Source organism: Sciurus carolinensis, chromosome 1 (genome assembly GCF_902686445.1).
Source record: "Sciurus carolinensis chromosome 1, mSciCar1.2, whole genome shotgun sequence".
NCBI classification, from domain to species: domain Eukaryota; kingdom Metazoa; phylum Chordata; class Mammalia; order Rodentia; family Sciuridae; genus Sciurus; species Sciurus carolinensis.
The window spans coordinates 137,437,088-137,461,533 of NC_062213.1; the positions used below are offsets into that span (position 1 = coordinate 137,437,088).

The following is a 24,446-nucleotide window of genomic DNA, read 5'->3' on the forward strand; positions in this document are numbered from 1 at the left end:
ACTGCTGAGGAAAGAATATAACTGCCAATAAGTTCCACTCCCCATGAGGACATGAGGCTCCGACTGAGCCACAGTTTGCACACGGTATTCAAACCACCATCCCACAGTGGGTCCACTTCATAGTCCAGAGAGCTGGAAAAGCTCTTGACACAGTCATATCGGGGAGAAAATTCTGCTTGCTTCTCAGAAGTAGTCTTCATTGCCAGTTACCTGACATTACCAAACCTGTGGGTCACAATTTTTCCTTCAGATGTTCAGGGCCCAACAGCCTTCAAATGAGCAAGTGCAGTTCAGGCAGGATTTAATCAGTTTTAGAATTACTCTGCTGTACCAAACTGCTTGTTTTTCTGTTTGTCTCTGTAGGATTACGCAGTCTCCACAGTCCCTGTATCTGATGCTTTGCATTTGAAGAGTTTCTGCAGCATGGCTGGGCCTAACCTGATTGCAATCGGGTCTAGTGAAGCTGCGCAGAAGGCCCTCAAGGTAAATACAATACTATTTTTCTCCTTGCAGCAGCAGTGCCTGCTACAGGGCTTTTCTGATCTGTCCGCCAGGTGGGCAGCAAGCAGAGTTGGCAGGGAGAGTACAGAGTGGCAACTGAGAAGTGTGTGATATGCACTGCCATGATCTGGCATTCATTAGATCCAAGAACATCCAAGTGTAGAAAGAGCTCTTCACTGGTGAAACATTTTTAGTCACACACCAGATTTCCTTGAACAACCAGGACTCAGAATAATAAGCACCAAACTCATCACAGTTATGCAATCTGGGGATGAGAGGGCATGCCCCCAGGTAGATCTCCTTGCAACGTTTCCTCTTTTATGTAAGAGAGTTGGTACATAAAGGCCTGTTATATTATTCTTATCCTTCTGTTGTGTCTGAACTATTTCATAATAATCTTTTAGAAGGCTCTGACTCAGAAGTACCTAAAAAGCCTAACTTCTTCATTTGTATTCAAAGTAATGAAATTTTAGGATAGGAAATGTCCCCATTTTTTAGATGAAATTAAGAAAGCCCAGAAAAATTGTGACTTGCCCAGTCACATAACCAAATTAAGAGTGGAAGTCACTGATGATAAAGACTTTCTTTTGTCACAGTACTTTCCAGTTCAAAGACACATTTCTTCTCTGTAACTTTAACCCAGGGAGGTAATCTAGACACCCCAAAAGGCAAAACCTGTCTGTTTTGCTCCCCTTTGTGTTCCTTCATGTTTGACCCTACGTGGGCCCTAAATGAATACCTGGTGAATGGATGAATTGATAAATGAGGTGGTGTTACTCATTTTTGCTGATAAGAAAACTAGATTGAGTGCCTCACCCCAGGTCAGAAGGCTAGTGCTAAATAGTGGGATGGTACAGCAGCCCCTTCCTCTGAGTGGGTCCTGTACATCAACATGCATGATTTATTCAAGCACCAAATGCAGAGACTCCTCTCAGGGAAAGGGAGCAGATCTGTCTGCTCTGACTTACACAATTCATTGATTTGCCCTTTGGGGTTCTTCCTTTTCTACCTCAGTGCTAATATACCTGGGGCAGCTTGCTGGCAAGTAATCATCGCCTTAGGCTGAATTTCTCCCTGCAGATCTGGCTGGCTTGGCTGGCCTTTCCCCTTTTTCTCAAACTTTATCTTTAATGGTATTCCTAGGGATTTTAACAACTGTTGCTGAATTATCTTCTCAAGATTTGGCGTGTATAATGGTGAATTTTTTTTCATCTCTTTAGAGTATGTCTTTTGGTCTGCTTCATCCAGAAAACTGTGTCAACTCTCTGTGTATAAAAAAGATGATATCTTGAAGGAGAGCATTTGATGAATGGTGTTATTCAGGGCATCTAAGAAGATGTATTTCTCCTTCAGGAGTAACTGTGGTATCTTTGCCAGTCAAATTGATCTGCCATGTCTGAAATGGAGTACAAAAGAAGAAGAGGGCTTAAGCTGGTCTCCATACCATATCTTTGAGTTCACAATCCCTTCGTGGGTGGACAAATTTTAAAAAGTAGCCCTTTCTGTCATTCTGAGTAGGCTAGGTCCCTGACTCAAACAATGCAGCAGGCCCCTAACTTACCAGGACACTAACTCAAATAGTAGGGGAAACTAGCATATAATAAAATAAGAGATAATATATAATATGGCTAATTAACATGACATTATATGAAATACCCTCTAATTCCTGTTCAAAATTTAGAGAAAAGGGTGATTCCCTCTGGGCTAGATATTCAGAGAAAGTTTCCTGGAGAAAATAGGTCTCCATGTGCATCTTGAAGGACAGATGGCATGTGGCAGGATGGGAGTCAGTGAGAGTCTTTCAGGTGAGGCTGTGACAGAAGCAAAGAGTAAGCAAAGCACTTTCATGAGATATGAGCAAACCAGCCCAACTGATCAAGGATTTTCTTGTGGACCTGAGGATGGGGAAGGTGAGATCTAAAGAGGTCAGAACTTAAAAGTTAGGAAGACAAGATTAATACTGTGAAGCAGGAGTCTGGGCACTAGCATTCTCCAGATTCCTTTAGAGATGTTAGACCAACATTTCTTTCGCAGGTAAAAAAAAAAAAAGTTGGAGGGGGAAAACCCTTCAGTCAGAAAAGAGGACCACTGATGGTCTAGAAAAGAAAGCCAAGGCCCAAGTCCCATTTATGTCTTAGCGACTTACTCCCATTTCTTTATTCATCTTTTCCTTCCTATTGTCAGGTTCTCTAAAACCACATCTCTTAAGGATGTCCTATGTTGAACTCATAGCCCTCCTTCCTATAGAGTTCATGAGTTAGTATTAATAATGATGTTCATTCTCTACTTGAAACCTGTGTCAGAAGCTATAAATAGTCCTCACAAGCTAGAAAGGCATTCTTTAGAGATCGTATTTTCCATCAGCAAATGTGCTGCCTAAACCATGGGCCTGCGGAGTTGGCAAATGCCCACCTACCATGTTCCTAATATCAAAAACGTCCTTTTACTTTGTAGTGAGAGCAGGAGGACAAACCGAACTGGAGAACAATCAGATCTCCCAGAGGGAATGAACTCAGGTCAGAAATGGGTGGGTTGGTGAAATTCACATTTAGGTAAGCCAATGATTTGAGAAGCGTCTAGCTCTTGAATTGGAACCATCAGTAAAGTGGATAATTGGGTAAATCATACTACTGACATGGAGACATAAATACTGATATAGACAGAGAAAACAGATGGATAGAGACAGATTTATCATTTACAAATGCAGAAGTGTTCTTGGTTTATTTCCCCCATTTTTCAGATGAAAATACTGAGAGCTGATGAAATAAGCATTTTGAATAGGATCTCATGTTGCAGAATCACATTTCCTGGGCCCTAATTTCTCTTCATCTCAATTGCCCACTCAGCTTTCCATGGCTGACACAAATATCTGAGATAAATCAACTTAAAGAGATTTAGCTTTTTTTTTTTTTTTTTTTTTTTTTAAAGATCCTGGGAATTGAACCCATGCATGTTAGGCAAAAAGATTTATCTTGCTTGGCCATGTTGCTTTGGGTCTGGGGTAAAGGAGAACATCATGGTGGGAAATGTGTGGCATAGTAGAGCTGCTGACCCTATGGCAGTGGGGAAACAGGATGGGTTCAGGGGTTTCAATGTCCCCTTCAAGGGCATCTCCCCCAATGACCTAACTTTCTTCTAAAATTCTACCACCTTCCAGTAGCATCATGGCTGTGGACCAAGCCTTTAACACATGGAATTTTTTTTTAAACACAGTACAGTTTTTTCTTTTTGTTTTTGCTTTGTTTTGGTACTAGGAATTGAATCCAGGGGTGCTTACTGAGTCATATCCCCAACTTTTTTAACTTATTTTTTTATTTTGAGACAGAGTATTATTAAGTTGCTTATAACTTGCCTAGTTGCCCAGACTGGCCTTGAACTTGTGATCCTCCTACCTCAGCTTCCTGAGTTGCTGGGATTACAGGCATGTGCCACCACCATGCCTAGCTGACACATGAACTTTTTAGGGACATTTAAGTTCCAAACATAGTGCCCATCCCATCCATACACATTTTTTTTTTCCTGTTGGAAACCCTTTGTAAATTATTTTACCATGGGTTGGTTTGGTGGAGTTCCCTCTTCTCTTGTCCTCTCTCTCTCTCTCCAACTCTCCCTCCTCTTCCCACTTTTTGCTGATATCCAGGATTTGACTGGTCTCAGGGAGGGCATGAATTTTGTCCCAGATATCTATTTTTTCCCTTGCAAACCTTGATGTGGATCTTGCCTCTGTAAAGAAGCCCTGGCCACTTGGGCATCTTTTTAAAAGGCAAATTATTTAAACAGAGGTGAATTGTGCTTTCCTGTGCCACACACTGAAAGCTTGATTACTTCCCACATCTGTCACTGCGCTCTGAGTACTGGTTTCCTTCAGAGTCTGAAAGCAATTTCTTACATATTCATGTAAAGCTGAGAGCCCAAGGGTTTCTGGGTGGTCTTATTGCATTTGAAACACTTAGCAATGGGTTGCGATCTAGTCTTGGTTAATGAAGTGGGTTCTTAAATGGAGATAGTCATCATATCTGTCTAGGTTGTAGTACATTTAATAGTGCATGCATTGTATACTTAAATGAAATCATCCATCTAGGAAGATTTTAGCAACTCTCTGCTAAAAAGCCCAGAACACATTTAACACAGGGTTCCAACCTAGGAAAGGAGAAAGAAGAGCATATTATTATTAAATATTTTACATTGGTATGGGCAAGGTACTGGAAGTTAGGTTGATTTGAACCAATTCCTAAATATCTTTAACATCAAATTTTATCCCAGAAATGCTATTTAATCAAAATTTGTCTCTAGAGCAGCCTGCTTTTTCTATAGATTTCTCCTACATTTTCCGTAGTTTCCTTCATGCCCCTGGACAGCTGCCACCTTCATCCTGCCCCTCTACCTATAAAAAGGAATAAGATTAGTTAATACATTCACAGGCATGGGACCTACTGGCCACCTTCCAGAAAAAATATCTGTCTTCTCAAAGATGAGTCCTCACTGCACCACAGCTGGAACTGCTGCTCACAAACACAACTCGAGCAAAACAAGCCAACCTCCAAAGGATACACTCTTATTTATTCATATAAAGTTAAATGACAGGCAAAACTATTCTATACTGTTAGCTGTTGGAACAGTGTTTACTTTAAGAAGAAGAGAGGAATTCGTGGTCCAGAAGGTCATTTTGTATGTTGGACTTTAATTCTTAAAAAATTTATGAAAAATACATCTATTGTTGGAAGAGGGCTCTGATTGTCTTGGAGAAATAATTCCCTAATAGCAAGGTCTACCTCCGAACCCTTGCTTTCTCTTCTGCATAATGCCTGTCTTTTCTAAATTTTTTTTTTTAATTAAGGAAAAAAGAAAGAAATGGTGAAGAGTAAATTGGTACCACATCTCACCCCATTCTTTTTTTAGATCCTTTACAAAATCAATCGCCTTCCTTTCCAAGAACCTGGATTAATTGCGTACTGTTTGTCTCAGGAGGACAGATTGTGATATCTGCCCTCAGGAGGGACTCACAGTAATTTTGAGTAATGATCTTTAACTCAATCTCCTTGGCAGCATTCATTCCTCCAGTCGTCCAGTCATCTGGGGTGGGGTTGGGGGTGCTGGGGAGGAAGGAAGATTGAAGAGGGGGAGGGGGAGGGAATAGAAGGAGTGAGGTCAGGAGGGGTAAAGGAGGACGAGGTGGTGACCTCTTGCTGAAACTCCCCTGAAACGAATCAGATGAGGAAGCTGCTGCCCAGCCTCAGGGACGACAGTACCTATGTGCTGGGGGACTCTGCCATCTGCTGGCTGGGTAGAGTGGGAGGAGCAGCCTCACCTTCCTAACCCTGTGCTAGAGTCTCGTTTTTCCTTTTGGGCACCTACAGTATTGTGTAGTGCTTTTCTTTCTTCCTCTATTTCTTTCTTTTATTAATAATTATGTTCTTTTGTATCACAATAAATTATTATTTTAAAATAGAATTATGAGAGCACCCCTCCACTTTTCCATGTCTTTGTCATGTAAATGGAGCTGCAACACAGTAAGTGGGATTCCAGTAGGCTTGTAATTTTAAATTAAAATGCTCACAATGCATCTCAATGGAGATGTCTTAGGTTTCTGATCTACTTCCTGAAATAACTGACTGCATTTGTAAGATTCCTTGAATGAGGACAAGAACTGCTTTGCAGCTAATTTAAATTGCATAGCACACAGCCTGTTTTCCTTTTGAATGACTAACTACATAATAGAGATCACTCAGACAATATTTCCTCTTGTTTTGACTCAGCTTCAGCATTGATTTTTTGTCCAAAAACGTCTATGTTATTTTATAGATCATCATATAAAAATGAAGATGGAAAACCCCTTAATGTGTTTGGATTTTGCATGTTTTTTATTGCCTGGAATTTCCTTTAATGACAACTAGAACAGCTACTGTAAAACTCAAAAACAGAATGAGAATTAACTAGTATCAACAGGGTGATTGAAATGGAAGAATAAAGATTTGGAACTTTTAATTGTTGTCTCAGGGAATCCTAACATGTAGCCAGGAGACTTTCCCCTTTGGATCTCTACCATGAAAGGCCTACTGGCAGTTCCACTGTAGTTTTAACTTAGTGTTATTTAGTGTTGTTATCTAGTTGTCTTTTCCAGTTGTATTCATCAGACCCACAAAACAATGATATTTTCAAAATCTATCATGTCTGTTTCGAGAAATTGAGACACAAAACCAAATAGTCTGGGAGTTTATACCAACTGCTTATACTCCTCTTCCTGGAAGCATTTGCCTTATCTGATAGTATTCCCAGAGCTGTATGCCAACAAGACTGGGGTGGCCAAAATTAAATGCTTTGGCATGATAAAGCAATAAATAATATGAAGCTATAAGACCAAAACAGCCATGCAGGATTTTAGCATTAGTTCCAAGGCAGGAAGAAGGCAAAATTAACTAAGTAGGAGAAAGGGAATAATAATAATGTGCCTTTTCCTCCCCTTTTGGGCTTTCAAGAAAATGTCAGAGGAAAAACAAAGAAATTACGGTCAAAGTGCTGTTGGCCATTACACAATGGAACATCAAGAAGTGCTCAACTGATTCTGTGGATTATCTTGAGGGGGAATTCAAGTATCCGTGGCAGGGCAAATGGCCTTACAAGGAGCTGTGCAATCCAAGACCCTCACTTACAGAAGACAAAGTCTGAAAGTGATCTCAAATTAGTGGTTCCTAGTGAGAAGAGTGGTTTAGAATCATCTGAGAAGCTTTCTGGAAACCCATTGCCTTTGGCCTATCTCAGAAAATTCTGGTGTGCTCAATCTGGGAGAGAGTTTGGGCATCCGAATTTTTTAAAAACTCCATCAGGTGATTCTGATGCACAGGCCAAGTTAAGAGCCACTACCTTCAAGGATACTTGAAACTTCCCAAAGCACCTAGCTGAGAATTCCAAATAATGAGCATATGAAGAGGCCAACACTACATAACATAGGTATAAAATAACATATTCCCATTAGTAACAGTGAAAGTAAAGTAAGTGTCCAAATTAAAGCCATAGAAAGCTAGGAACTCCTGACCTTTTTTGCTGCCTGAAATTCAACACTCTATACACTTGAAACGTAATACCTTACAGGGTAATAATTTGGATGTCATCACATGCTAAAATTCCTTATTAATATATTCCAAGTAATCAAAAATCACTAATGTCATCATTTTCTGAGAACAGGAAACTTGAATACGACCCATGTTACCATACCACTTCCCCCAACACATATACACACACACAGAAAAGCCTAACAGTACCTGATCTTAACATGTGAAGATTTGTGCCAGAAAGAAAAAGGAAAATTAAACTGCATGCCATTCTGATACTACAGAAGGATTTACTTTTTAAATAATCATATGTTGATTTTACTAAAGAAACATATTTGTCCACTGGGCCAAAAGGGCTATGAGGGCAAAGCAGGGCACTTAGAATCCAAATTCATGGATTGTCGTTCTGGCTTAGCCTCCAGCTCTCCCTGTGTAACCCCATGTCCTGTACTCAGTCTGTTCTTTAAAAAAAAAAAAAAAAAAAAAAAAAACAAAGTTGAATCAACCTCACTAGGAAATGAGAGCATCATTCTTTCCCACTGGAAATTTCATGATGACCAGTCAAGGTACAGGACAATGCCTTGGACATGGGAATGTGCAACTGCTTGGCAAAATGTAGCATCCATATAATTACAAAGCACTTGCAGTGAGAATTATTCTAAAGATGGTTCACTGTAGACTCTGCTGCTGTGGTACTGCCCTCCTAGTGACTGTTAGTGATGGCGGACTTTTGCTTTGCAACATCTTTATGCCTGTCTCAGGGTTAAAGAAAAAAAAAAAAAGAAGAAGAAGAAGATTCTAGTATTTATTGTTCCATTTTCTTTGAGGAGGTTTTAATTTTATATGTATACACATAGACACACACACTGTTGGATATCTAACAAACAAGATCATTTTCTAATTCATACATTAAAATCTGACAGGGAGGAAAAAAAGCTAAAGTTTCTAAGACCAAAAAAAAAAAAAAAAAAGACTAAAGTTTTTTATTGTTTCTTCTGCAAGAAAGACTTAAAAAGGAAATTGAAAAGAGATCACCATAGAACTTGAAACTTGGGCTTCCTGGTCACACAGCACTATTTACTGAGCCGCAACTACATGAGAAATACTATCCCAAGCATAGGGATACTGAGAAGAGTGAAAAACAATTTCTGCCCTCAGAGCTGCTCTGACTTACCTGGAGAAAGAAGAGAGCATTAAAAGACGAACACTGTGCACTGTGACACAAGGTAATTGCCTAACGAATGGCTCTCCATCCTGGTAAAGGTGCTGGAAGGTCTGAGGAAGGAGTAATCACAGGAGGCCGGAGTCAAAGGCTGAACATAAGCCACAGGCTGACCCAAAGAAGCAGTCATTACAAACAGGACAACCCGGAGGATTGCCTGTTTATAATGAAGAGACATTGTGACCGTAATGGGGCCTGTGTCCAGGGAAAGAAAGAGAAGGTCTAACATAGAAGTTTAGGCTGGTCCAACGTGTACCTTGGCAAAAGGGGTTGGGGTTTTCTAATCTATGGGCTGTGGCAGCCTCCAAAGTTTTTGGCAGAGGAGTAGAAGCTGAAGGTGGTCTTTCAGAAAGGCATTATGCTGTAATGCCTTTATCAGGAATACAAATTAGGAGTAATAAAACTAGTTACATGTCATAGTGCTGTCCAGAAGTAAAGAGAGGAGGGTCTGTGAAAATGGAAAGGACAGTGCAGAAGGTGAGGCCCAGTTAGAGGAGGAATAGAACACTATGACTGGTGGGCTTTGAGGAGAAGAAAGGGATCAGCTCAACACTGGCAGATGATTACAGAACTGCTGCCCTGTGCCAGGCACTGTGGTAGGCCCACTGGGGAAGCCTCTGGGGGCTCAGTGAGCAAAATGACTTCAGAAACATCTGCCAGAATGGGGTGCCTTTTGGGGGGATTTTTGGAAAAGAATTAAAACTCTCCAAGGCACCACGAACTCAGTTTTCCCCATCTCCTACAAAGAAACAAGCCACCGAGAATTGATGGACAAAAGCATGTTGCTCGATTTCACTGACCTAGATTCACATTTTGGGAACTGAGTGATACTCAGACATGTCCAACTGACTGCAGCTCTGGTAGAAATCCAGTGTCTATGCTTGTGAGACACAAATGGGGTTGGCTTCCATGTCAGTTTCCATTGGCAGCAGTGGAATCAACGTTCATCCAAATTCCTAGTCTCTGTCCTTTTCTCTTTTCCATTTAATTTGTCTTTATCTACTCACACTGAAAGCCCCCCACAACACACACACACACACAAAATCACTTTAATAACATTTGCATATCTTCCATCTTCAGCAGTGTCAGATTTTTTTTCTTGACTGAATTTATTTGGCAAAAGATGGCAAAACAAAACAAAACACCCAGAATGGTTCCTGTCCCAGGGGCTGAACTTGTACCTCACAGCATGACCCCTGTGATACTCTTGGCCATGCCAACACCAGTGCCATTGCTGTTGAAGGGATTAGGAAAAGTGTCAGATGAGCTGGAAGGAGGAAGGTTTTGAGTTTTGGGTTACCGTTTCTCTGTGGAAATCACAAGTTTGAAATGCCTTAGGTGTTGATGAGTATCCTATTCCTTGGCTGAAGGTTAATATAGCATACGGTAAAACAGAGACACTAACTTTGGAGTGTCATTTTAACCATGAATTCTTTATCAACCTCTAGGGAAAACATCCCCACCTCCTTACACAATACTAGAACCATCTGATGTGCAAGAGAAACAGATTAAAAGTAAATTTGCTACCACACTTCTGTAAAACCATCACACAAGCATTACCCTGCTCTTAATAATTACTTATTTCTCCTTGTTTTCATCTTTTAAAATATTATATCAGTCCAACAATCTTTAAGAATATTTGTAAACTTTACTTTTCATTAAGGGTCCCTGGATGGTTGTTTTGCCACTTTTGGGTCCCTGTATTACTCATAACACTTTTTGTCTGTAGATGTAAATGGTAGCTTTGGAAATAGCTGACATCAGCCATTTCTTTTTATCTCTTTCCGAAAGTAGAAACAAGTTCAAAGCTGTGATCACATACCCAGAGGTGACTCACAGCTACAGAGTTTAAAAAAAAAAAAAAAAAACAGAAGCTGAATCGATTACATATTGTGTATATTTTCTAATTCTTTTTTTATCCATACCCTGGCAAGTGATAAGAACTAAGTATAGGTCAGCTATTAGTAGTTGTATTATCAGTAACAATAATACTACCTTTTAGGTGTGAAGATAATGCTAATTTGAATTTGAATAATCTGTTAGTGGTTCTCAAATTTAATAAACCCCAGAATTGCACAAAGTATGCATTTAAAATGCATATCACCTTCCTGGAGTTCACCATGAGAAATTTTGATTCAGCAAGACTGGTAGGAGCTCAGGAGCCACTGCATGATTCTGATGCAGGTCATCCGTAAGACCACACTGTGAAAATCTGACTCTCTCTGAAACTCACCAGACATCAGTTCTATGTCAGCATTTGAGGGCAAGGGGAGAAATTCGTTGCTAAAGTAAGTTGCTACGTCCTTAAACAGAGAATGCCACCTAAAACCATTCAGAATAATGTCATGTTGGGTAAAATCATTGGCACATTAGAGGAATAGCTCTCCCATGAAGAAAATCATACATCACTCCCCAAGATTATGAACATGCAAATGCTTAAGAAGTGCTGACTTCTCACTAAAATACTGTGCCTTTTTAGGGGGTGTGCTTCCAGAATGAAAGCTATTTATCATGTTTTCCATATAGTATCTTTCTCTCACTGATAACATTTGAGCATTACAATAAATGTCTCTGCAGTGAGTTTTTACTGCACTAATTCTCATTAAGCATCTAGACCCTCAGACTTGAATAGAGAAGTCTGCCTTCCTGCCCAACTTTGAAGTCTTGTGGCTTGAAAACAAACATGATACTAAGCTCTTCAATTAGGAATAGTGGAAGGAAAAGGAAACCCAGATCTCTTTTTGGATAAGAAATTTGTCTGGCCACATCTCTGAAGTTTGTTAGGAAGAATTTGAGAAGGGTTTCTGGAGAGCACCCTAAGCTGATTAAAGTCAAAGATTCAGTAACCAGCACTGACTCCACAGAAGGATATGGCAGGACTGCCAACTGGCAGCTCTTCTGTGCCTCACTGAACATTCAGCTCTAAGTAAGTGTGTCTTATGGGGAATTGCATCAGGACACTTTAGGGGAATTGAAGAGTTGTTGAAATGTTGAAATGCACTGCTAAAAGATCATTCATTCATTTAATATTCAACAAATATGGATTGTGCACCTACCACATGCCAAACTCTACTGCAAATCCCTGCACAAGAGCCAGTGATAAGACTGTACCTCCCTGAGAGCCACATCATCACTTCTGAGAGGACTCAGATACTCTGATTCAATTGAATTCAAACAGTATGTCAATCACCAAGAAGGGCAAAGGTCAAAATATGTTTAGTGGGAGGATGAGGAAAATGGTAGAGTGCATGCTTTGCTTGTACACGGCCCTGGGTTCAATCCCCAGCACTGAAAAGAGAAGAGAAAAAAAGAAAAGAAAAAGGAAAAGCATAGTGTGGGTAGAAAAAATATTACTGTCTGAGTCAATTGATGACAGTCAGCTAGTTGCCTTCTCTGACATCCATTCCACCCTTCCCTCTTATTAACTAAACCTTGAGTATTAAAGGAGCACATTGTCACTTAGAATAAAATCCATATTTCCCAGCATCTGAGTTGCTTTTAAAAAGAAATACTGATATTTGGGCTCCACTCCAAACCAAGTAAGTGAAAAATCTATGTGGTTGGGGCCCAGGCATGTGTATTTTTTTAAAAGCTCCCCAGATGATTCTGCTGTATAACCAGGACTGGAAACCACTGACCTAAGCCATTCCACACAGCATGGAATAGAGGGTCAGGGAAGGGAGGAGTTGACACTCTTCCTCCATGGCCCTCTTAAACTCTCCACCAAACCAAGACCAACAGAAAAAGCCTGGAAGAGTCACAGACCTGGGATCCAGGCCTGACTTTGTAGATAACTACCTACCTTTGAGTGATTTGAGTTATTCCTTAATTTCTTTACTGAAGTCTGCCTCTGTGAAAGGGAAATGGACCTGATAATTTTCAGATTCCTGCCCAGTTCTCAAATGTATACTTCTAAGTTTTCTGCACAATGATGTCACTTTCGCGGGTATTCAGAGTATCTCGTCAACATTCACCATCTAACACTAACAAAGGCTGTGTCCAAAAAGAAACTAAAATTTCTTCTCCCCATTTCAGGGATGTAAAATTGGAATGTAGAGAGCCCACGTATCTCCCCACACAGAGTGGCAGGATGGAGATGGGTCCACTGACTGCTTTCTTCAGTAGCCCTGGTTTGGTTGTGCTAATATATGGGGGACTTTTGTTTCTTGTAAAAGATATGTGGGGGTAAAAGCTATTTTATTAAACACCAATATATTTCCTGTCAGAGATTTTATTAGTTCAGAGTAGGAAAAGAAGAGTAAATAGTATCCTTACTTAAAAGTTTGATTTCATTCTCTATCTCTCTCTTTCTCATTTTTTATTTCCTGTGAATATCTGCTGTCCTAAAATATGAGTACATTTGAAGGCTTTCTCCTAAAATGATGGTTCTCAATGAGAGAAAGCTCTGTCCCAGGGACAGTGGGCAACATCTGGAGACATTTTTAGTTGTCACAATGTCTGGGAGCCGGGAGTGTCTGGAGGATGCTACTAGCATGTATTAGGCAGAGACCAGGGAGATAAATCTTCTGTAGTGAAAAGGACAGCCTCAACAACAAAGACTTGTTCAGGCCAGCTGTCGATAGTGCTGAGGTTGAAAAATCCCATCCTAAAGTATGAATGAGCTTGGTCAACCTTGTTTCACAGAAATTTCAGTTTGTGAACAAATCACAGTTCTGTTGCTTAATCCTTATGCATTCAGGGATAGCAACGACTCTCCGACTCTCCGCCATCAAGCAGCTCGTGCAAGCAAGAGTGTTTTCCAGTAGCAGGGAATTAAAAAAGTGAAATGAGATTAGCCTTTGAGAGAAGTGAGTTTGGAGCCTCTGATTGGAGTGTTCAGGTTCCTTCACTGACAAATTCAGTGCTGGTCAACAGGTTTTATTTTGTGCATGCATGTGTGTGAGAAAAGGTCTGAAGTAGTGATAACAAATTTTTAACGTTGGGGGCTGGTAGAGTGCTTGCCTCACAAGCACAAGGCCCTGGGTTCAATCCCCAGCACCACAAAAAAACAAACAAACAAAAAATTAACATTGGCTACTGTAATGGTTTGGATATGAGGGGTTCCCCCAAAAGTTCCTGTTAATGCAGAAATATTCTAAGGTAAAATTATTAGATTATGAAAGCTATAACCTGATCCTAGTTTAAATGCACTGAGTGGTAACTGTACACAGGTAGGACATGGCTGGAGGAGGTGGGTCACTAGAGATGCATCCTGGAAGGCCTTTCCCTCTTCCCTCTCTCCCTGCCTCCTGACCCCACCATGTACAAAGTGCTTTTCCTCTGTTGGGTCCCTTCCCCATAATGTGCCTCTCCTTGGATCCAGAGCAATGCAGTTGGCCATCTGTGCACTGATACTTCTGAAACCAGGAGCCCCAAATAAATTTTCCCTTCACTAAGTTGTTCTCATATCAGGTATTTTAGTCACAGCAAAGCAAAGTTGACTAAAACACCTACCCATAGGGAAAGGAGATGGAGAGAAGAGAAAGGATAGAGTAGGGAGGAAAGAGGACTTTTAACTTTTTTTTAAAGTTAACTTTATTGAAATATAATTTCCACACAATAAAATTCACAAATTTTAAGTGTAAAATTTGATAAGTTTTGACAAATGAATGCAGTTGTGTTAATAACTCCAGTAGTATGTTAACTTTTCATATTTGAATCTTTTATAGGAAGTTTGTGTTCTGTAATAATTTTATAATTAAAAACATTTTAGAAAAACTGAGATTATGTAATCATACTTCACCTCATTTTGTAAAAGTGGCTTACAAAGTATAGCAAAATAACAAGTAAAAATAGAAGGGAAAGATGATATAAAAGGAGAAACAAGAGGAACCATGAATCTTCATTTCAGTTTTTACCTGTAAAACAATTGGACTTTCAGCTCCATCAGTGTGAATGGGAAACCCACATCATCTTTTCTTGTTTAGAACTTCAATGAATCTAGGCTTCTAGAGAGTAAATACAATTTTCCACTCAGCCTTCCAAGTGTTTGTGATTCCTCTTCCATTAGTGTATTTCATAGACTTATGGAAAGTTAACACCCAAATATCATCTGCCTGTGAGCAAAAAGTTCCCTAAGCCAAGCTTCAAAGTTAAAGTTATCTACAGCATTGATGAAGAATGGAGTGCGACTTAGAGTAACTTTCTGAGACAGGCTAATTTATACTGAAGTCCAGAAGCCAAGTCTTATAAAACTGTAAAGTCTCAGGAATAGGGCAATGGTTTGCAGGTGCCAATTTCTTCCAGCTTATGAGAACTGATTGCTAAATTCTGAGGAATTTTGCAGGCTGGTTATTAAACACAGTCATTATTAAAAAATTAAAATTTGTACACTTGAAATTAAATAAATTATATTAAAAACAAAGGTAATGAATATTTAAAATTCATCACTTCCTAAATACATTACTGTATTTTGCCATTATTTATGCTCTTGTGGTATTTTCATAGTAATAACATTATGTAACAGGCATTCAATGACATCACCATGGTCACTCAAAATTGACCACAGTGGGAGTATTTATAACCATAGGAATCAGCAAATGCTACAGGAGTTCATTTATTGATTGTCTGAACATCAAACTAATGAAGAAAATCTGAATAATGCAGGTTTAATTTAAAAGTGTGTTTAGCTAGGTATGGTGACACATGCTGTAGTCCCAGGTACTCAGGAAACTGGATGGGGTAGTGTGAATGCTTGAGCACAGGAATTTGAGACCCACCTGAGCAACATAGGAAGACCCCATATCAAAAGAGAAAAAGCTTTAAAAAGTTTTATGTATTTAGCCATTACAGTGAGAGAGAAATGATGAAATATTTTTCCAGTATTCAAAAACTATTATGCAATTCATCAAAGTCACTCCCATCATTGCCAAACAAGTGAAATTCCAATAAATGTCCTGTTTCATTTGCCTTACTCATTAATATAAACAAAAATATCAACCAACAGCTATGCTAGGACTACACTGATTTGTCAATTACAACTGTTGGTTGGCCTCAGATACACAATCTCTGCAAAAACCAACTAAAGCATTCCTTGAGAATCAATTAGCAAAATAAAATTTCCAGTAAAGAGTATTGAACATCTTATTATTATATGTATATTATATGCAACCAATCCTTCATATCAGTAAACTGTAGAGCAACTCATGTTGGTATAGTATATTTTGCATACATTTTCCCCTAATTTAATTAAGTACACTACTGACTGGAGCTGAAGATCTTAGGTATTAAACATGAGCTAAAAGCCTTTTTCCTAACTACTGGGGCTAAGAATGCAGTTAGGTAGAGTTATTTAGTTGGGAGTCCCAGTGATGATTTTCTTCACTCTATTCAAGGGGGGTGGGGAGAAAGCAAGAAAAAAAGAAAGAAAAGATTGCTATTATGTGGACACAAACACTTCCCTAACCCCTAGGTAACCCTTTCATGAATGGCCAAGTAGATTGGACAGAGGACTTCAGATGAATGACAGCAAAGAAATAATTATTGGAAAATAAAAACATGTTTAATGCCTTCCCTACTAATGAGATAACCCAGGAATTATTTGTTCATACAGAGAATAAGCATCAATCCACCAGTGACGGGGTGTCAGGACGTCCTGGGCATCATTGTAAAATTGTGCATGTTTGGCCATTTCTCATCTCCCATCTTGGAGCTGCCTGCCCCTCTGCTGCTTTAGAGGCCATAATACCTCTTTGCTCCCTGTCTTTTTCCATTCCAAAGGCTTTACTCTTCTTTCATTTTCTTAAAAAAAAAAAAAAAAAAAGCTAGTTCTGAGGATATCAAATCATGTAGTCCAGTAGCAAACTCAGATGGCTTCAGGGGCCAGAGATTCTCTCTAAAATGCATTCAAATGCAAACTTTCAAAATTATATGCATGTCAAATAAATTCTATCTTTAGGGAAAATGAGCTCACAAGATGCCAGTGACTGAGCTCTGTCTAGTTTTTCAAGGTGACAGGGTGGTAGTTTGTTGTGACAGAAAAAAATTGCATTTTAAGACAGATGTGCCTTGGCTCAAATCCTAGATTCACTATTGTAATGTGCAGCCTTGGACTAATTACTGAATTTCACTGAACCTTGGTTTTCTCATCAATAAAAATGAAGATTATGCCACCTATGCAAGGTGCTATGGGAAATGAATGAAGAATAGATGAATGACTGAATCAGTAGAAGATGAGTGTTCCATTTGTTCCTTGCTGTCAAATGACCCAAGGGAACCTTAAAGATCGACAAGTTCTGATGCCCAAAGGAATTAATCTTTGTAGGACCTAAGGTGCCAAAGGGTGTGGTGGTGCAGGTGTCTGAGGAAGCACGGCCAGGGCATAGCCTCCATAGCCACGTGGGCAGCTCTCTGCTGTACTTACTTTCAAGACATAAGATGATAGGAAACACAGGCAAGAGTAAGAAGGGAAGATAGGCTCCCAGGTTTCACATTTTGGAAGGGAAGCTACAGTCTGAATTTCCCTCCTCTCCATCCTTGAAATAAAACACTATTCAGAGCTGTCATTCACCCAGAGAGGTTTCCCCTTGTTCCTCCAGCCCATTCCCTGCTTCTGAGCCCTCCAACAGAGCTCAGAGGGGTCTGCTCAGGGTGCAGGAGGTTTTCCCAGCCTTCCACATGGGCCACTGTTTTGAAGGGCCCATCTCAGAAATGGTTCATGTGACTTGTGGTTATAGTTCGAGCAACACAAAAAGTCTTTCCTCCACATATTCATGTGGTCCATAAGATCTGAGCAAAAGCAGCAGCACCAAATATGAGACACAATTCATTAATAAAAGGGCAGCTGTCTTTGAAGGGAATGTTTGTCATTGAAAGTCTGCACAGCTGGACCTTGTGGTGCACACCTGTAATCCCATCAGCTCAGGAACTGAGGCAGGAGGATCACAAGTTCAAGGCCAGCCTCAGCAATTTAGCGAGGCACTAAGCAACTTAGCAAGACCCTGTCTCAAAATAAAAAATAAAAGGCCAGGGATGTGGCTGAGTGGTTGAGTGGCTGTGGGTTAAATATCCACAGCGCCCCCCCCCCAAAAAAAAAAGAAGAGAAGAAGAAGAAGAAAAAGAAGAAAGGATGGAAGGAAGGAGGGAAATTTGCACAGACTTAGCTATAAAGAGCCGTGTAACCTCCTTAGGATCTGTACAGTCCATCAATGCAGAGAGAAGGTTTAAAAGAACATCTCTCAGCCTGTGTTCATTTTAAGCCCATCTGTCAAAGACTATAAAACATGAAATATAATGTCAATTCTAGAATGTTATCTATAGTTATTTTGGTCCATCCTTAAAAGGATTGCCAAAGCTCAATGCCTGCTATATTATCAGGCTCTCAGTAGACTCTTGATGAATGATAAATAAATGAATGAATGATCTTAGATATCCAGTAGCAATGAAATGTTGGTTGTGCATTATATGCCTCAATAGATTCCATAATTAGTTGCTTTTAATGTTGATTTCATTTTGATATGCTAAGATGGGTTCATATGCACACATCAGAGGAAGATCAATTATGAGTGATCCAAAAATATGCTTTGAATATTTCCTAAATATCTCTAAATAGCATATATGTGTGTGTGTGTGTGTGTGTGTGTGTGTGTGTGTGTATGCTTTAGTATTTGACTAATTAAGTCTTGTCAAACCACATTGCCAGGATTATATTAAATATAATGTAATACTCATACTTTCTTTGTGTATATTTGCTGTAATACAAAGAAAGCATGAGTAAGAAGCAGAGGAATGAAGCTGCCTTCCAGTTCTTTGAATGAAAAAATTCCCAGAAATGTTCCCGGAAATGCCTGGTTGTTAATGCAACGAGCCATGCAGATTCTCTTGTGCTGAAAGCCAGAGAGTTCCCACTCTTATTTTGTGACAGCTCCACTCTGGGGAGCAAGGCCAGTTCCTTCAAACCAGCAGCTGTGTAACAGACCATGAGGACGACACGGCCAAGATGATTCTCGGGGCCATTTCCTCTCTATGGCTGTGTGCCTTCTTCATTAAGGACGTGTCTACGACACAAGTAAAAAGTGACTTACTTTTTACTGCCAGGACACCCTTCACATGCTGGTCCTGCCTTTGATTATAGATGTTCATCTCCCGAATGAAGTTCCCTTTACATCTCTTTCTTTTTCCCACCTCACGCCACCACGGTACTTAGCCCACAGGGGCACTCCATAGAGGATTGTTGAATGAATTGAACGCCAACTGTATCTAATCCCAATGGTAGTCTCTCTAATTATGTTGCACAATCAGAAAAGGCATTTGGAATGACAGCTCGACTTCTCAAATCTTCCCCCCAAATGCAGTAAAACCTTCTGCAGATTTTTCAGAGTTGAGTCTGAGGCCTCTCAGGATGTAGAGTAATCTGCTCTCAGGGAGAGGAATGTGTGTGGTGTGTGACGTGGAGAGGTTTTCAATGCTCCCTGCTTTCCGTTCTGGCCTGGGGCTGAGTGAGAAGCAGGAAATACAGTCCCTGGGGTTAAAGGAACACTTTACATAGTGCTCTGGAACAATCCCACCTCCTCCACACTTTTTAAGGGAAAAAATGTTGAAACACAGAACTAAACAGTCCAACAGTCACATTCTCAGGATATTTGAAATGATGCTCATCTTTTCACAAAGGCTCTGTACATCCACAGAGAGGGAAACAAGCCTAGGGTTGGCCTCACCACTGCTTAGTCCCCAGAAGCCTGGGCTCTTTGAGGACGCCACCCTGCCGGGCTGCAGTGTGAGCACATCCTCACCGTGCCCACAATGGGTGTTGGACATGCAGTTGCCCCCAGTCTTTCTCCACATGTCCCCCTGGATGGCGAGGGCCCTGCATTATGTATGTTCATGTACCTCCTGAACCCAGCTGTAAATAAAGGGCGTGCTGTCTTATTCGGACAATAATAACATGTAAGAAAGGAAGATGTTCATCCTGACAGGAAAAAATGGAAGCTTATTCATTGTCCAAAAAGACAGAAATTCTGTGTTTGTCATAAGTACCTTTAACTTTTCCATGAAAAATAGGAAAGTATTTCTTGTTTATTATCTACAGTTACCTCTTCCAAAATCCTTTTCATTTAGAAAGACTCTGCCTGGTGTAGCTTTTGTAGTATTTTTGTTTCACAGTCAAACAGAGCCACTCGCTGCTCCAAATGGGGTCTATTCATTATTAAAAGTCATTTCTTCCGGCTTATTTTTTAATTTGTTTCAAAATGATAACCATGGGGCCTTGATAAATTAATTGAAAGGCTTCTCCTAAGGTGGCTTTGGTGGTTTTGTTAAGACATTTATTTTAAAAGTAACTCTCAGTAGAAATTATCAATAAATTACTTCATATATTCTCAGCATTAAATTATTCCCCCACTAAGAATATTATAATTCCTTTCCACCCAGTAATGAAAAAATGAAACTATTTTCAAACCGTTCTAGGTTGGGTACTGGCTCTTATGTCAGAAACTTTAGGAATGCCCCCATCAGAAGGTATAAATTATAAGACTCAGAAAAGGGAGACACATTAAAGAGAGGGGAAAACCAGCAATTAGAATTTCAAATAAATGCCATCAACTGAAGAACAACAACTCAAATGGAAACCAATGGGGGGAGGAGTGTTCACTTAAGGATGTGAGGGTGAGGGTTGGGACAGAGCCAAAGTACAACCAGAAAGGAAAATCTAGTGTCTCCACTGCACCAGCGAAACTTGGCACTTCATAAAGTAGGCATAGCCTTGAAGGTTTTATTTGTTCTCTCACTGGAAAACAAGAAGTTGGCACTGAAAACAGTCCTTGATAACACTTCCTCTGGAATGCACGACATTCCATGTTTTTGCTTCATAGTCACCAACAGATATGCGTGAGTCAGACAGGTGGGAGATTTGCCCAGAATGTTTATGGAGCTGGGGAGGGTATAGAGAGGCCTCAGATGTATGGTCTCACTGTGCTTCTTTCTTATGGCCTATCTTGTACCAAGAGACCTGTGATTATTTCATCTATGGACAAAGAGTGCAATGAATCACCTGTAAACCATGAATTAAGCTGGCAGTTATTTGGTGCTTTTGAGTGGTGGGAGCACCTAGCCTAAAAGTGTTGAGCCAAAAGATGCTACCCATTGTTAGCACAAAAAGACCAGACTGGACGCAGACTTCACAGATCAGCTCAGCTTTTTATTCAGGAACAAAGTTTCATGCAGGAATGAGGTGATGCCTCTGATGGACCCACTTTCCTGGTGGAAAATGAGCCCCTAGCCAAAAGAGGAGTTTGGGCTTCTATAGGTTACACTGAGAGATGATTTAATGACCATGTCAATTTGGGCACTCAGAAATTTGGGCTTTTGGGTTGAGGGGTCTGTGACCAGCACTTGGAGAGGATTTATCTTAGAAGAGATTAAAGCTATCAATGCATGACTTTGTTTTTCACTCCCTTTTCCCAGGCTATGCTATTTTGGGGTTTTTCATTTTCCATATCTAATACACACTGTACTTCCAAGTGCTTAGAAAATTAAGTCAATGGGAATAGTAGATCATCCTGATTTTATTTTGTTTATGTCTTGATCAAGTAGCTGTGGCTATCCATTTCATGCTTTAAAGACCTCTGTTAAGTTTCTTGAGTCATTGGGGCTCTCCTTAGTAAACCTCTGGCCCAGGGAACTGCCTCTCCAGTAAAATCCTGAACTCTTCTGGTAAACAAGGTCTAATTCCTGTGAAATGAAAACAGAACAGTTCTGATTGCAAACAAGATCAGATCGACAATCTCAGACCACTTTCAGTAATAGCACACCATAAGCCAACATTCGAACATGTATAACTCCACTCCCTGCCTTTGTAAAGAAGCAGATTGACCAGAAAAGCAATTGCTAAAGTCTTTCACAAATCCTAGGTGCCACCTTTTTGTCTAGAGAACCTCAGTGTACCCTTGAAGAAGTCAATCTGCCCATTGGGTTTACTAAAACAAGGGTCAGAGACTGACCAAAATTTACATGTTCGGTTTGATACAGGCAAAGTTTTTTCCCCCTTTTGTTTCTTTGTGTTAATGCTGTCAGGTGCTGTAAACTCTTCAGTTTACTCCAGGTTCACCACTCCTAAGACCTTACTTTGTCATATAAAGTCACTTGGGGTAGTACCATAGAGTATAGTGCCCTTCTGTATGGCGTTAAGAAACAGACAAACTCTGTTTCATTGATTTTAGCCAGGTTTCTCATTAAATAATGATTGCTTTTCTATTTCTGGACTTAGACCCTATCTTGTTTTCTTTTCTTTTCTTTTTTTCTATCTGTTTTCTGAGGGAATACAATTACTTATCTATGTGATTGGTCACATAGTTCATCATAGGGTACTTCCAAGGTTCCCTCTATATCTTTTGAAAGAGTGAAAGGAATGAAGAAGTGAATCAATTCATTATAAATATATTTTGATCACCTGCCATATGCAGAGTGACTTGCAAATAACAAAAAAGAAGGGAACTCAAATGTATTACATGTTGGATATGTGCCAGGAACTTGTGCTGAGCCCTTTAATATACATTATCTGCTTTGGTTTTTTAAAATAATTTTCAGAATTATTCTATGAGGAAAAGTATGGTATTGTCATCTCATTTTGCAGCTGAGAAAATGCAGTCTCAAAGAGCTTAAGTGACTTACCCAAGGTCATACAATTAGTGTGTGGCCAAGCATGGCTGACTTCTGACCCAGATCCTTCTGACTGTGCAGCTCAGGCTTGGCCACTCCACTACACCTGTGCCTGCATTCAAGGAATTATCAATCTGGTTGAAGAAAGAGAGACTTCACAAAAATTCTCACATCAAAGTTTTTTCCTTATTTTGAAAAGTTTGAGAACTACAGTGATCTAGGCAGATGGAATGCTAAGCCTGCAAGACCATTGAATTATGTTTTAAATAATGTGGTCCTTAGAAAAAAGGAGTCTGGAGGAACTACTAAGGTTCCACCAAACATGTCGTCTTATGTGGATTTAAGAATCAGAATTAACCTCCAAACCCGGCATGGTAGTGCACACCTGTAATTCTAGCTGCTTGGGAGGCAGAGATAGGAGGCTCTCGAGTTCAAAACCAGTCTTAGCAAAAGTGAGGCACTAAAGAACTCAGTGAGACCCTGTCTCTAAATAAAATACAAAATAGGACTGGCAATGTGGCTCAGTGGTTGAGTGCCCTGAGTTCAATTCCTGTAACCCCCTCAAATTTGATTCCCAAAGTAGGTTGTGTTAAGAATGAGGTTGATCAACAATACCAGATCTTAAATTATACTGCAGAGCAATAGTTACAAAAATGGCATGGTATTGGCACCAAAATAGACATGAAGACCCATGGGACAGAATAGAAGACACAGAGACAAACCCACATAAATACAGTTATCTCATACTAGACAAAGGTGCCATAAACATACATTGGAGAAAAGATAGCCTCTTCAACAACTGGTGCTGGGAAAACTGGAAATCCATATGTAACAAAATGAAATTAGACCCTATCTCTCACCCTGCACAAACTCAACTCAACTTGGATCAAGAACCTAAGCATTAGTCCAGAGACCCTGTACCTGCTAAAAGAAAAAGTAGTCCCAAATCTCTGTCATGTCAGCTTAGGAACCAACTTCCTCAATAAGACTTCAAAGGCACAAAAATTAAAATCAAGAATCAATAAATGGGATAGTATCAAACAAAAAAGCTTCTTCACAGCAAAGGAAACAATCAAGAACATGAAGAGAGAACCTGCAGAATGGGAGAAAATCTTTACCACCTGCACCTCAGATAGAGCATTAATCTCCATGATATATAAAGAACTCAAAAAATTTAACACCAAAATACAGATAACCCAATCAATAAATGGGCAAAGGAACTGAACAGACACTAAACAGAAGAAATACAATTAATCAACAAATATATGAAAAAATGTGCAACATCACTAGCAATTATAAAATACAAATCAAAACTATACTGAGATTTGTATCTCACTCGAGTCAGATTGGCAATTATCAAGAATACAAGTAACAATAAATGTTGGTGAGGATGTGGAGAAAAAGGTATACTCTGTACATTGCTGGTGGGACTACAAATTGGTGCAATTACTCTGGAAAGCACTATGGAGATTCTTCAGAAAACTTGAAATGGAACCACCATTTGACCCAGCTATCCCACTCCTCGGTTTATACTCAAAGGACATAAAATCAGCATACTACAGTGACACAGCCATGCCAATGTTTATAGTGGCTCAATGCACAATAGCTAAGGTATGGAACCAACCTAGGGGCCCTTCAACAGATAAATGGATAAAGAAAATGTGTTATATATACACAATCGAACATTACTCAGCCTTAAAGAAGAATGAAATTATGGCATTTGCCAGTAAATGGATAGAACTGGAGGCTATCATGCTAAATGAAATAAGCCAATCCCAAAACTCCAGAGGTCGAATGTTCTTTTTGATATGCAGATGCTGACTCACAATAGGCAGAGAGGAGGGTGGAGTGGAGGTTCACTGGATTGGCTGGCAGAGTGGGAGGAAGAGAGAGCAATAGGAATGGGAAAGACAATAGAATGAATTGGACATAACTTTCCTACGATCATAAATGAATACAAAACCAGTGTAACTTCACATCATGTACAACCACAAAAATGGAAAGTTATGCTTCATGTATTTATGAAATGTCAAAATACCTTCTACTGTCATGTATAACTAAAAAGAACAAATAAAAAATTT

General features: G+C 39.8%; 1 protein-coding gene across 1 annotated transcript in view; it reads left to right on the forward strand.

Moving 5' to 3' along the window:
- Ddah1 (dimethylarginine dimethylaminohydrolase 1) overlaps positions 1-24,446 on the forward strand; it is a 148,375-nt gene that overhangs the window by 115,512 nt on the left and 8,417 nt on the right. Inside the window, exon 4 of the mRNA XM_047518680.1 lies at positions 364-483. Within this exon, the coding sequence (XP_047374636.1) occupies positions 364-483 (120 nt within the window). The remainder of the gene's footprint in view (positions 1-363; positions 484-24,446) is intronic.